Source organism: Corvus moneduloides, chromosome 26 (assembly GCF_009650955.1).
Source record: "Corvus moneduloides isolate bCorMon1 chromosome 26, bCorMon1.pri, whole genome shotgun sequence".
Classification (NCBI taxonomy): domain Eukaryota; kingdom Metazoa; phylum Chordata; class Aves; order Passeriformes; family Corvidae; genus Corvus; species Corvus moneduloides.
Window position 1 is genome coordinate 3,355,631 of NC_045501.1, and position 14,562 is coordinate 3,370,192.

The window sequence follows — 14,562 nt, forward strand, 5'->3', positions numbered from 1 at the left end:
CCCTGTCCCTGCCGCGGCCCCGCCCCGCCCCGCCCGCCCCCGGTCCCGCCCGCCCCCGGTCCCGCCCCGCCCGCCCCCGGCCCCGTCACGGCGCCGTTTCCGGCGCGCCCCGGACGCGGCCATGGCGGAGCTGGCGGCGGCGGACGAGCTCGCCAAGCTCGAGTATCTGTCGCTGGTCTCCAAGGTCTGCACCGAGCTCGACAATCACCTGGGCATCAACGACAAGGACCTGGGTAAGCGGGGCGGGCGCGGCCTTTGGGTACCTCCGCACACGGCGGCCGGTGGGTATCGCGTTCCCGGCCGGCCGGCAGCTTGGGGAGGGCCCTTGTAGCCCTTTCCGTGGGGCCGCACGCATTTTGTGAAGGTGCTTTTCGAATTTAGACGATAAAGCGGATTATTTTCCTTCAAAAAAAAAAAAAAAAAACAACTTGTCGTGAGCCTGAGGGAACGCTTCGGTCCGGGCTTCCACGGGGGGAGCTGAGGCACAGGGGCCTGGCTGCACCCCGCGCTGCCACAGCAGCTTCTGTCCCCACGTGCAGTCCTTACACTGCTTTTTACTTCGTTGTTTTAATTCACTTTATGCTTTTTCCTCACAGCCGAGTTTGTGATAAGCCTTGCCGAGAAAAATACCACGTTTGACACATTTAAAGCAATTCTTCTGAAGAATGGTGCTGAGTTCACTGTAAGTGAGATCTGGACGTTATTTATGTATTCTTTTTATTGTAGTATATCTTATAGAGCGTTCTGTTTTAAAGAGAGAGTTGTGAGGAGTGATTATTGGTTTTCTTCGCTTGGAAAACTATATACTAATCAGCTTCTGATATTCCTGTCTCCCCTGCCTCCCCCTCCCTCATTTTTTTAAAAACTTTTGTACTCTTTCAAAAGCATCTTCCTGAGGACTCAAACTACTTATTGTTATGCTGAACATATAAAATGTGAAAGAAACAACTTCTCATGAAAGCAAATGTTGTCATAGGTCTTCTTATGATGCTTATATGCTGTGTTTATCAATTCCTCAGAAATAACTGCAGTTGGATTAAATAGATGATTAAAAATGATTAACAGAAAAGTCTCTTAGGTGAAATTATCATAATTATTTTCAGGTTCAACTTATGCCTTTTTAGGATGTACAGAAAGCCCAGTGATAGTTTCTAAAAATCAACCTACATCTTAGGAATTGAGGGGCTTTTTGTCCTGCGAATAAACCCTCACTTGTGCATTCTAATAATGAAAGTGTTGCAGTCATCCTTAAGGTATTTTATTAACTTTTTCAGGATTCCCTCATTAGTAACTTGCTACGTCTCATACAGACAATGCGGCCTCCACCAAAACCTTCTACGAGCAAAGGTACGTGGAGCCACTGGCTCAGTGTTTGGTGGGGTTGATGCAGTTACTGTTTTAGTCTTGTAAGGCAAATCCTATTGCACCATGCATCCTGCTGTTGTTATTCTGAGGGTACTGCTCAGAGTATTCGGTCTTTCACCTATTCACTAATAATCAGAATTTTATTTGAAGGAAGGTAACACAGTGTTCCTTGAACTGAATCTCTGTAAAAGCTGTATCAACCTTTTCATTCGGATGAAAATTAAACTTTATATTCAGTTAATAGAAAAGTCAAGAGTGAAGTGTTGTAGCACTTCTAAGTTTTGTGTTTCATTGTGTTTTTTTCTTTTTTTTTTTTAATATCTCAAAATCAGAGGCAGCTGTCAAACCCAAATCAGAGAAAGAAAAGTTGAGGGAATTGTATCCAGCCCTTTGCAGGCCAGACAACCCCAACATCAGGGTAAGGTGGTCATTTCAGATTTCTTTTGTGACTGTGTGAAAACTATTTTTTTCCCCAGTTAGTTTCAACCTTTTTTCTCTGTCTAATGCATGGATAAACGTGAACTATGAGAAATGAACTGTGGAAAAGGTATAAGGCTGGCGTTACTACACATTGTTGCAAAGAATAGCTGTTAGCAATTGCCATGTTGATACTGTTCTGCAGAGTATGTGGAAGATGAGACTGTTGTAACATGAAATTTGTAGCCTGGCCTTCCTTATGTAATGTTCAAAGTAATGATATGTTATAAATTAGTTGAAAATTTTGTATGTTTAGATACTATGAGGTACTTTCATTTTGTGTTTCTGTAATAATTTGGGGCATTGAGATGGAACTTTCCTTCGCATAAAAGCAGGGTTGTCTCAATATTGTGGCCAAATAGGGAGAGAGCTTTATTACTTTTTTCTATATCACATATTGAGTCTTATATATCTTATTATATCTTTTTTTATCTCACATTCTTTGTAAATAGATACACGTATGACGATCATTCTGTAGATTAATTCTTTGTGACAGGCTTTTTATCAGCCCTTGTGCAGGACAGTTTTCTGTTCTTGCAGAATATGCTGGATGAAGATGATGTGAAAGTGGCAGCTGACGCCCTGAAAGAACTCGAAGCTCTGATGCCGAGTGCAGACAGGCAGGGCAAGCAGAGGAGCAGCGACCATCGGTAGGTGCCTGGTGTGTGTGGAGGGAAGGTCTTGGCTGCTGTCATTGCCTGCTCACTCTGTTCTGAGGTGGAAATTCAGTGCAAAGATGTAATATTTGTTTGTTAGGGCGAAGAAAAGGAAGAGGAGCCGAAGTCGTAGCAGGGACAGGAAGCGAAGGCACAGGTCTCGCTCCAGGTCTCGTTCCAGGACTTGGGATAAGAACAGGGGGAAATCCAGATACCGGTCAAGGAGCAGAAGTTGGAGTCCCAGCAAGGACCGCAGGGATCGAGAAAAGTACAGTGAGAAGAGCCATGAGAGGTGGAGAGACAAGCACATAGACCGTCCACCAGCTGAGGAGCCTTCCATTGGAGACATCTACAACGGCAAAGTCACGAGTATAATGCAGTTTGGATGCTTTGTGCAGCTGGAAGGACTGAGGTACCTTCTGATGTCCACAATAGATGTGGTACTATTTCAGCTGAGTTCTCTTTTCTGCTAGTACCTTAAAGATAAGGCTACCAGAAGGTGTGCTGGGCTGTGAAGGACTGTTTCAGGAAAAATAAATTTGATAGTGGAGAATTCTAAAATTCTCAAAACCAGTTTGTGAACACACACAATCAGTTGACAGCAAAGTATTTTAATCTAGATTCTGAGTGATCTGAAGGACTGTCAGTGTAATAATGTGCCCCTCTCAAGCCCCTCTGTTTCTTCCCCAGGAAACGTTGGGAAGGCTTGGTCCACATCTCAGAGCTGCGAAGAGAAGGACGGGTTGCCAATGTTGCTGATGTTGTGAGCAAAGGACAAAGAGTGAAAGTCAAAGTGTTATCCTTTACAGGATCCAAAACTAGCCTGAGCATGAAGGTACAGAGGTGCTAAAATTCTTAAAATTATGCCTCTTTTTGCTATTTTTTACTCTTTTTGATGGAAACTTACACATAACCGTTCAAGTGGGAGTTAAAAACTGAGTTACTGTTCTGTATTTAAGTGGCCTATTACTTTTTACTTGTTTTCTCTAGGTTCTTAGTTTTGATGTAGTGTTCCTAACAATTTATTGGCTTGACATGATAGCAAAGAGGCAAGGCAAGGCAAGCCTCAAGTTGTTGGTATTTGTCTTCCTTTTTCAGTAGGAGAGAAACTTCTAATTTTAAAATAAATCACTACTATGGCAAAGACCGAGTAGAGCCTTCCATGCCTGAGGATGTTTTTACCCAGCAGTGCCAGCTGGAAAAAAATAAAAAGCCTACAAAACAGCATTTTCTATGAATAGGCTGTTACTGCCATTAGAAAGCACCAGAGTTAATAGATGAGGAAAAGTGTAGAATGATTGATGAATCAATCAATCTAATGCAGGATGTTGATCAAGACACTGGAGAAGACTTGAACCCAAACCGCAGAAGGAACCTGGTTGGAGAAATCAATGAGGAGACCTCTATGAGGAACCCGGACAGACCCAGTCACTTGTCCCTGGTGAACGCCCCGGAGGTGGAGGACGACAGCCTGGAACGGAAACGCCTCACCCGCATTTCAGACCCAGAGAAATGGGAAATAAAACAGGTGTGTGTTGCATTCAGGGAAATAGGATGTCAGCCAATAAAGTTGCCAGGGAGTTTCATGAACTAGAATACAGCTCTTGGATTAATTGATTGTGTAACTTACTCCTTAACTCTGAATTGCCGATTTGGGACTGTTTTGGTGGTATTTGGAATAACAAAAGGACTGTTTGGTCAGAGCCTGGAAGACCTGGGGACAGGTGTGCCAGGATATAGGACCATTCCTTTGTTCCTGTTTTACAGGAATGGTGTTAGAACTGAGTCATAGGCATGAGTTGTGTTTGTTCATGGGGACATACTCATGTTGTATTTATTCTGTTCCCAGATGATTGCAGCTAATGTGCTTTCCAAGGAAGAGTTTCCTGACTTTGATGAGGAGACTGGGATTCTTCCTAAAGTCGATGATGAAGAAGGTAATATGTTCCCAGTAGTCTTACTGTTGTAATTCCTTGTCTTTCTGGATGTATTTTGATTCAAAAAGATACTGATGATAGAAGTAACTATAAAGGATCTCACAATTTGCTGTCATCTTGTACATTTGGAACTAGGGTTCCTCTGGCTGTATTATTAGTGGCATTTGGATGTGCCGTCTGTACATTTTTATTTGAAGAGGCACTTTTATGTACCTGAAAGGTGTTTAACTTTTTTATAACCATTGTCACTTGTGGATTTTTAGATGAAGATCTTGAGATTGAGCTAGTTGAAGAAGAGCCACCGTTTCTTCGAGGTCACACTAAACAGAGCATGGATATGAGTCCCATTAAAATAGTAAAGGTAAGAGACTTCCAGGGCCAAAACCAATGTACTTGATTTAATTAAATAAATATTTGGGGAATTTTACAACCACTTTCCCACCTGCACATTACTGAGAGCCCTGAAAAACATAACCGCTGAACTGAAGCTCCTTCCTAGTAAAGCTGGATTCTAACTTAACTGGTGACTGTGAAGTGGAATAATGGAACTGAAATGCCATTTTACATAAGTGTGTTAGAACATACTTTCTCTGTTCTGCTTTTTCTTATCTTTTGAAAGTAGAAGGTAGTAGAGAAATACTTTTCATTGGTTGTGCTCATAATCCTTCTGACTGGGCACTGTAAGGATGCTCCGTATTAGTTATGACCATGAAAGTTCATGAGGCTATTCTAATGGAAATATCCTGGAAATCTAACAAACAAAATTAAACTTTTTTTAAAGCATCTTCAGAAGATGCTTCTAAAGGACAGTGACAACAGAAGGATAATTGAAGGAATGGTGGTGCTTGAAGTCTTTTCTTCTTGCTTTCCAGAATCCAGATGGTTCCTTGTCCCAGGCTGCAATGATGCAAAGTGCTTTAGCTAAAGAGAGGCGAGAACTTAAACAAGCCCAGAGAGAAGCAGAGATGGATTCTATCCCCATGGGCCTCAACACACACTGGGTGGATCCTCTCCCTGATGGTATGTCTGAGCACAGGTAAACTGTGCCTTTTTTGTGTTAGTTGAAGCAACCCGAGAGAAATGTCTTGATATTGTGTTTGTCTGCCACACTTTAAAAGTGAGTCAAAGAAGAAATGCTTTTCCACTGAAATGGAAGTAGGAATGTCAAGGAAAGTGTACAGGTATATCCTGTAATGGTGGGGATATACGCGTAGGAACTTAAAAAACGTTTACACATACAGAATAGAAGGCCTGGATGATGGAGCAGTTGGAGCAGGATCACCAGGGTCTGTGCTGTGTGAACCTGGATGTAATGGTGAAATTGTTTCTTTTCTAGTGGATGGAAGACAAATAGCTGCAAACATGCGAGGTATTGGGATGATGCCAAATGATATCCCAGAGTGGAAGAAACATGCATTTGGTGGCAACAAAGCTTCTTATGGTAAGAAGACCCAGCTTTCCATCATTGAACAGAGAGAGAGTCTCCCAATCTTCAGACTGAAGGAGCAGCTGATACAAGTAAGACTCCTGAAAAGGCGTTCTGGTTTGAGCAAGCATTAATTTAAAATATATAGTCTTGGTTTAGCTTTTTGACAGGTGAAAGTCAGCTGATAATTTTAAGTGCAGAGCTTTAGTTTACAATATGTATTTTAAAGTATTATATATATGTGTATACTTTAATAAAGTTCCAGATACTTACTGTTGTAAGTCAAAATTGATACCAGGATCATATGGACAAGGGATTAGTCAGCTGAGCAGTTAAACAGGTTGCTGACTTGATCAGTAGGAATACTTAAATGATTTTTGGTCTGGGTCAACTGAAGCAAGAGCAGTAGGTGTTCAATCTAGTCTTAGATAAACCATGCTGAATTTGTTTGGTTTGTTTTGATTTTTTTAAAATTTTGACAAGTGTATGTTTTCTGACCTTTTCTAGGCTGTGCATGACAACCAGATTCTGATTGTTATTGGAGAGACAGGATCTGGGAAAACAACACAGATTACCCAATACCTGGCTGAGGCAGGATACACCTCAAGAGGAAAGATTGGATGTACTCAGCCTCGCAGAGTGGCTGCCATGTCTGTTGCAAAGAGGGTGTCAGAGGAATTTGGTTGCTGCTTGGGACAAGAGGTGAATTTCCATGTTGAAGAACATGCCAAAATAAGCATGAGGAAAAGTAGGAAAAACTAGTACTGGAGCTAGTTTTCTTGTGTGTCCATGTGTCATGTGTCTGTTCCCTTGTAGGCTGTAAAGTGAGTTTGTGGAATAATCAAACTGGGAGTTAATGAGGCTGATAATTGTGTAACTTCCGTTCCGTGCAACTCTTCCTCTTCCTTCCAGGTTGGCTACACCATTCGGTTTGAAGACTGCACCAGCCCTGAAACTGTCATCAAATACATGACAGATGGGATGTTACTGAGGGAGTGCTTGATAGATCCAGATCTGACCCAGTATGCCATTATCATGCTGGATGAAGCCCATGAGAGGACCATACACACAGATGTGCTCTTTGGGCTCCTGAAGAAGGTAATGTGGCATTGGATTTTTGCTGCTTCAGTGACCTCTGTGTGGGTAGGAGAGCACAGGCAAAGGTGAAATCACACAGGTCAGGTTCATACAGGTGCTTCAAGAGTCTCTTCTGCAGAGCAAATGCTCTTAAGCTTTTGTGGGCTGAATCTTGGTGAAATGAGCCTCTGTGTGAAGGCAGAGCAAGCAAAATGCAGCAGAAACAATGAGAATTGGCCATCCTGCATGTTCATAATGGTGGATGAGCAGGGTAGTGTTCTTGTTTTCCTCATCCTTCTCTGAAAAGCCAAAAGCTTTCTTGTGATAGTGTTGCTAAGGGAGGCTTCACATGGGACCTCAGTGGTCAATTTCCTGAAATTCTGATTGCTGGGATGAGCTGCCCTTCTACTCAGCCTTTGAAACACCTTGTGTTACTGGTTGTATTTCTCTAGTCAAGTGCCATATGTTAGTAGTTCCAAAGGCAATAAATGACTTGAGAACTTTGTCCTCCTCCAGACAGTGCAGAAGCGGCAGGACATGAAGCTGATAGTGACGTCAGCAACGCTGGATGCTGTGAAGTTCTCTCAGTATTTCTATGAAGCACCGATCTTCACAATTCCTGGCAGAACATACCCAGTAGAAATTCTGTACACAAAAGAGCCAGAGACGGATTATTTGGATGCCAGTCTGATTACAGTAATGCAGATCCATTTAACAGAGCCACCAGGTGAGTAGAGAATGGTCTTGGGTTATTGGTGATTTAAGGACCTCTGAGCAAGGTCTTTTTATAAGTCATGGGTCATGTTAGGAATGTGAGCAAAATGCTGTCAGAAGTATTCTTTCTTGTTTGCAAATACAGTAACTAAAATGCTGATAAAGTTGGGTGAAAGACTGAAGTATGTTGCTTTTGGCTAAGAGTTGCTGCTGAGGGGCTAGCAAAAGTTGGGGATCCTCATCAGTGGAAAAGATGTGGAATGGAAATACGCAGGAGTTCTACTAAACAGAATTGATTCTGTGAATGTTTTAATTTACTTCCTGTATAGGTGACATTTTGGTCTTTCTAACTGGCCAGGAAGAGATTGACACTGCCTGTGAAATCCTCTATGAAAGGATGAAATCTCTAGGACCTGATGTTCCAGAGTTAATTATCCTACCGGTATATTCAGCTTTACCCAGTGAAATGCAGACCAGGATCTTTGACCCAGCCCCACCAGGGAGCAGAAAGGTAATTTCATCTATGTGCTCCTTCATCTTCTGCTGATACATTTTAATTGTGGGGTGTATTGCACTGCTGAAAGGATACAGTTTTTGGAGAAAAGATGATTTACTGCTTAGAGCATATTTGTGGTTGTATACATATCAAGTTATCTAAGCATTTAAAAACATGTATCAAAACATCTGATGTAGCAAACCTCTGTTCTTGGTGTGTTATTTAATGCTGTCTTTAAAGGGTATTAACTTCATTTAATCTAAAAATCTAAATGCAGTTCTTGTTGGAAGGAGGTAAATTTCAAGCAGCTAGTGAATATCTACAGGAATGCAATCTCAGGAAGATTTTTCACTCAATACAGGCTGTGTCTGAGTGATAGGTAAAAAATCTCCCTGAAGTCAGTGCAGTTTGCTTACAAGCTTTCTCTTGCTTTTAATTGTGGATTTTATCACGCTCTTTTCCCTTTTTGCCCCAACTTTAAACAAAGGTAGATACTTAAAACCTGTCTGCCTTTGTAGATAACATCTCCTTGTGTTCTCTGTGAACACACTTCTCCTTTCAACATTAAGTGACAGTGGTTGCATTTATAACAAACTGCTCCTATGACACCAGTGGATGAAGTTGAGTGGTGGGGTTGGCTTGGCAGCCTGACACAGAACTGGTGCTGACTCAGAGTGTGATTTGCAGGTTGTCATTGCCACCAACATTGCAGAGACATCTTTGACTATTGATGGGATATATTATGTGGTCGATCCTGGCTTTGTGAAGCAGAAAGTTTATAACTCCAAGACTGGAATTGACCAGCTGGTGGTGACACCGATTTCACAGGTAGACATTCTGTGTTTGGCTCTCTCCATGGGTGTTGTGTATCTTGTCAATGTGGCATCCAAGCACATGTGAGCAGAATGTGAGCACATGTGAGGTCATGATAAAACCACATTTTTGATAGCTCCACGAGACTCCTTGAGGCTGTGCCTACAGAATACATACTTTCCTGTGTTGAATTGAAAACCCTTCTATCAATACAAGTAAAACTGTGAATAATCATTTTATTTTACTTGTTTTCACCTGTTCCAGTTTGTACCTGGTCACTGAGATGCCTTGTTATTTTTAGGCTCAAGCCAAGCAGCGGGCAGGAAGGGCTGGGAGAACAGGCCCAGGAAAATGCTACAGGTTATACACAGAACGTGCGTATCGAGATGAGATGCTAACCACCAATGTGCCTGAAATCCAGCGAACAAATTTGGCCAGTACAGTGCTTTCCCTGAAGGTAGGTATTTCACCAGCTTGTAGCAAGCCAGCAAGGTAAGTGTTTCAATAAATGAGTCTCTGAGTCTCGGGAAGTAGTGCTCTAATTTCAGATCATTCTAGTGAACAGAGGTATTTTGGACAGGAGACTTCAACAAAAGCAATTCTCACGCATGGGGTTTGCTCCTGTGTTTTTCTGCTGAGGGTTATTCTGTTTGGTATCCACCTAAATTACTAGTTTCAGCTGCACACAACAGTTAGTTGCAGGAGGTAGGAGAAACAGAAATCTCAAGAGCAGTAGCATTTCCTAAGTAGGGTACATTTATAATGTTAACAGATGAGACAAATTGTTTCAGAGTGGGTTTAGAGTTGCAAACTTGGGCATGTCTAAGTGTGTACCATCCCTCTGGAAGTCTGTGACCTGGATTAACCCCATCACAGCTGGGAAAGCTGCTGCCATTCCCCTTTCTGGGAACATATTTAACGTCCTGTGGAGCTGTCAGGCCACACTGCTTTACAAGGCAGAAGTCCTCAAAAGCAGCATTTAGTCTGTGTTTCTCCTCAACTGAATCGTCTTGCTTGAGTAGTATGTGGAACAGTACCAAAGGACCAGACCAGAAAGTTGAGTAGTGCATGAATGCCATGGGCCAGTGCTCATTATTTCAAGTGCAGGGAAGGCAGCTGTGTGTTTGTGACTGCACCTGCAGTCAGGATAAGGATGTGAGGCTAGGGCTGCTTCAAGTTTTGTAGTCCCTCACTGTTTGGCGTTATATCTCTGGCTGGAGTTTGTTGTCTTCCTTCTCAGTGTTTTAACTTGGCTTTTCTCCAATCCCTCCCAGGCTATGGGCATCAACGATTTGCTGTCTTTTGACTTCATGGATGCTCCCCCCATGGAAACTCTCATAACTGCCATGGAGCAGCTCTACACCCTGGGAGCTCTGGATGATGAGGGACTGCTCACTCGACTTGGGCGCAGGGTAGGCAAAATAAAATACCTCTTGCCGCTGCCTGGATTGCCAATATTTAGGAAATGACATGAGAGCAGTCATAGCAGGCCTTGCCTAGCATTGATTTCCTTTTGCTGTTATTCTCTTGTGTTTTATTGGTAGCTTTTCATTTACCACAGTTACATAACTTCTGCTTTTTAAGGAGCAACTACCGTTTCCCCTTATTCGTAAGTTTACATTTATTAATGTCCAAAAATTTCCTGTAAGTATTGGGATATTCTTCTGATAGTGAATACAGACAAATAATTTGCTTCATGTTGAGTAAAATTATTCTGGGTCAAGCACACCTCTTTGGAAAGTAAATATGCAAGAAAGGGCATTGCTTTCTTTTGCACTGAGAAGACTCAAGATTTTTCACTGAATGCCTTGAAACGTGTTTCTTGCAGATGGCAGAATTCCCCTTGGAGCCTATGCTGTGTAAGATGTTGATCATGTCTGTACATCTGGGATGCAGCGAGGAGATGTTGACGATTGTCTCCATGCTGTCAGTGCAGAATGTATTCTACAGGCCCAAGGTGAGGAGCTGAGCCAAGAGGCAGCAGTGTTACAGTCTGGATGGGTTTGGTGTGAATGCCTCAGGGGTTAAGAGTGAGCATATTTGCCAAAAGAAACCTGTAGTTTGGTCAGGCCATGTGCCTGTGCATTACCTCTCTGATGTTCCTTTTCATTTAAGGGCCTGTAGCTGTCGTGTCAGTAGTTTCTTTGCAGATGGGAAGGTTGAAGTGAAAAGTCTTACAATTGCTCTTGCATTTCCCAATAAACACAGCCTAAACCAAGTCAGTCCCAGCTCTGGAGTTCAGATTGCCTTTGCATTTTCAGATACGCAGAAAATATTTCTTCGTGGCACCTCTATCCTGTGCTGCTTTCTTTTAAGTCAGTAAGCAGCAGACTCTGCTGTGGTGGGGTCAGTTTTGTCTTGGATCCATTACCTCTGCAGGGTAGTGTGTTAACTTCAGTTTTGATCTATGTAGCTACAGTATTTGATTGATGTCTTATGTGCAGGTGGGAGAAGTGGGGAGAGGTATGTGGATCACCAGGCTCAAACCTACTGCTTCAGCACATTTCTTGATGAGTAACAAGTTATTTCTAGAGCAGTAAGAAAACTAACTAGTTCAGTGTGGGCATGTGCTTTCTGCAGGATAAATGAGACATTTACTTTACATTTATTCGCCGTGTGTTCTTTCAAAAATAGGGACTGAAATTGAATAAAACGTTTTGTGTTGTCTTAATCTTGTATCATCTGTTTCATGATAGGTTTAAAATGTCATGCTATGAATGACAAGGAGCCTGTGTCATTTGTATTGTCCAGGGATTTTCTCTACAATGTAGATATCTGATTGATGTGTGTTTTATGTGTTAGGATAAACAAGCACTTGCTGATCAAAAGAAAGCAAAGTTCCATCAAACAGAAGGTGACCACCTCACCCTGCTGGCTGTGTACAATTCCTGGAAGAATAATAAATTTTCAAATCCCTGGTGCTATGAAAATTTTATCCAGGCCCGATCCTTACGCCGGGCACAGGACATTCGCAAGCAGATGTTGGGCATTATGGACAGGTGAGCATGTCAAGGAGGACAAGTACTGACTTTGTTTCTTACTCTTCTTACACTGTAACAGCTAAAGAAAATTTGCTAAACTGATCGTGGTAGTTGCATCCAAATGTGGAGAGCTCTAGCCTTTTTCTCTCTAACTCTTGTCTGGCAGGCATAAGCTGGATGTGGTATCCTGTGGGAAGGCAACAGTTCGTGTCCAGAAGGCCATTTGTAGTGGTTTCTTCCGGAATGCAGCAAAGAAGGATCCCCAGGAAGGTTATCGGACACTCATTGACCAGCAGGTGGTCTATATCCACCCATCCAGTGCCCTCTTCAACAGGCAGCCAGAATGGTAAGGAAGGCAATAGCTTGGAAGTTCCTGTTTCTCTTCAGGCTTTGTAACAAGGAAAGTTGTGGTGTGCACTGTTTGTGGAGTACGGATCTGAGCAGAGGCTGCTGATTTCTTAGCAATGAGCAGAGTGAGGAAAGCTTCAAGTCTACTTTTGTCTCTTTCTGCTGCTAAACTTAGTGCCTGTGCAGAGATGAGACTGACTTTTGGAGCCAAGGCCAGGCCTGAAGTTGTAGTTGTGTGTTTGTTTTTCGTGGAAGTGAGTTTAAAACAGAGTGTTGAAGAGGGAGAGAGGATTATTTTAAATGGAATGAAGGAATTCTGTGCTGAAGAGTAGTTGTGAAGTAGGAGGGGGAAAATAGGGACAGCTCTTCTGGAGCCTGCAGTGGTCCTTAAAGGGAGCCTTATGCTGAAGGAGATAGAGGAGCAAGCTTAGCTACTCCAGCCCTTGTCTTGTCTCTTCTTGTTTGAAAAACCTGATTTCCAGACTTGCTGTCCCCTTTCGCAGGGTGGTGTATCACGAACTGGTGCTGACCACCAAGGAATACATGCGTGAGGTGACCACCATCGATCCTCGCTGGCTGGTGGAGTTTGCACCAGCTTTCTTCAAGGTTTCTGATCCAACCAAGCTGAGCAAGCAGAAGAAGCAGCAGCGGCTGGAGCCCCTCTACAACCGCTACGAGGAGCCCAATGCCTGGAGGATATCGCGCGCGTTCCGGCGGCGATGAGCTTGGCTTCCTCCTGGACTCTGGCTGGTTTCATATTTGTGGGACTGGGACTTTTGCACTGTTGCCAGTGTCCTGGGAGGCAGACATTCCCATGAAGCTCACCTGTGCAATGAGCAGGTAGTCAGCCTTGGCAGAACAGGAGCTCAAGGGGCACCCCAGCTGTGGCACAGATGTGCTGCGGCTCCCCAGGCCGCTGCAGCCTCTCAGAAGTGGGTCCTGGAGCACTTTAGTGATTCCCCCTTTAAGAGACAAAATCTAAGACTTGGAAGTCTGAGTACTGAGCTGAACAACACAAAGAAATAGTGATTTAAAACTGGTTTTTCACCAACCTGACTGTTCTGAGTGGCCAGACAAATAGAAGCTGGAACAGTTTGTGGTTTTACCCTGGTAAAAGGGATTTATTTCTACTTACGTTCTTGGACAGTGACTGTTTTTTTGGGAGCAGCCTTTTCTCTATTTTATCAAGTTTATGCATTTTCCCATTCAATGTAACTATTTGTCTTTTATTTAAGCCATCTGTGCTGAGATATTTAGTATCTCTGGCTTTAGGATAAGGCAGGAAAAATTCTAGGAACCCAGCTAGAATGTCTGTTATATTTGGACAATGGCACAGGTCAGACTGCAAGCCTTACCCTTCATCCCCATCTCCTGGGTGCTGAAGGGTTTATCAAACAGTAGTTACCACATGCCCTCTGGAGCACAGTTCCATCTGAAAATGTAAGTGGTTACAGATGTTTAGACCTTCTATACAATGTGACATGTGCTTTATTTTCACTTACAATGTTTGGTGACATTACCGCTGTTGGGTTTTTGTAATAGAACAAGCTCTTACAGCTAAAATGTCTGTAAAAATTGTGTAACAGTTTCTTGTTTTAAAAATAAGTTGACTGCCCAGTGTGTGCTGTCATGCCCAAACTATCTGTATTTTTTTTAATTGCTAACAGATGAAACTTACTTGATTCCATAGCTGAGAAACCTTATTGTTTTTTCTTTTGCTAAAATTATTGTTGGAATGAAGAGAATTAGGTTGACTGGTTGTTTTACACAGTGAATTTGAAGAATGTTTCACACTGAAAAGTAACTATATTGGAAATACCTGTACAAAGATGAGCAGGGATGTTGTTAAATGTCCTGAGCTTTCCCTCATGTTATATCATCATAAAATTAAAGGGAATTACAAAGTTTGTTAGCTTGGACTCACAGAGTCAAAGCAGAAAGGACAGGAATGGGAGTGCCTCCAAAACATGCTTAAAGTTTAGGGAAATGCTTACATTTTAACATGCTTAAAATTAGGGAAATGGAGGTACCATAAAGCCAAAGCTCAGCAAGAACTGAGCTGCCACAAGCTCTTTCAGCTTCTACACTCCCCTGAGACACCTTCCTCCTGCTTTGCTTTCTCACCTGATACTTTCCATAGTTCCCTAGGGGCCAGGAGAATGGTTATTAACACCCTAAGCAGAGGCTGGGATGCACAGTGATGCACAGTGTTTGTGCAGCTGCTCCTTCTGAAGAAGGCAGGCACAGCAAAGCCTGAAGGAGTTTACAGCTA

General features: G+C 42.7%; 1 protein-coding gene across 1 annotated transcript; it reads left to right on the plus strand.

The window, feature by feature from the left end:
• Positions 1-89: 89 nt before the first annotated feature.
• DHX8 (DEAH-box helicase 8) lies at positions 90-14,197 on the plus strand. The gene is made up of 23 exons (XM_032134483.1): positions 90-233; positions 597-682; positions 1,275-1,347; positions 1,698-1,783; positions 2,383-2,492; positions 2,599-2,910; positions 3,189-3,333; positions 3,823-4,026; positions 4,348-4,435; positions 4,699-4,796; positions 5,308-5,455; positions 5,772-5,953; positions 6,369-6,563; positions 6,774-6,959; positions 7,455-7,665; positions 7,982-8,163; positions 8,836-8,976; positions 9,263-9,418; positions 10,236-10,373; positions 10,790-10,918; positions 11,764-11,960; positions 12,109-12,288; positions 12,794-14,197. The coding sequence occupies exons 1-23, from the start codon at positions 122-124 to the stop codon at positions 13,011-13,013; spliced, it is 3,579 nt and encodes a 1,192-aa protein (XP_031990374.1). The 5' UTR covers positions 90-121; the 3' UTR covers positions 13,014-14,197.
• Positions 14,198-14,562: the final 365 nt, after the last annotated feature.

Bases quoted from the DNA above. Each gene is read 5' to 3' on its own strand.
- DHX8 (XM_032134483.1), top strand. From the start codon at position 122: ATGGCGGAGCTGGCGGCGGCGGACGAGCTCGCCAAGCTCGAGTATCTG. The intron at 9,419-10,235 runs GTAGGTATTTCA...AATCCCTCCCAG, and splicing joins GTACAGTGCTTTCCCTGAAG to GCTATGGGCATCAACGATTT. The intron at 10,374-10,789 runs GTAGGCAAAATA...TGTTTCTTGCAG, and splicing joins TCACTCGACTTGGGCGCAGG to ATGGCAGAATTCCCCTTGGA.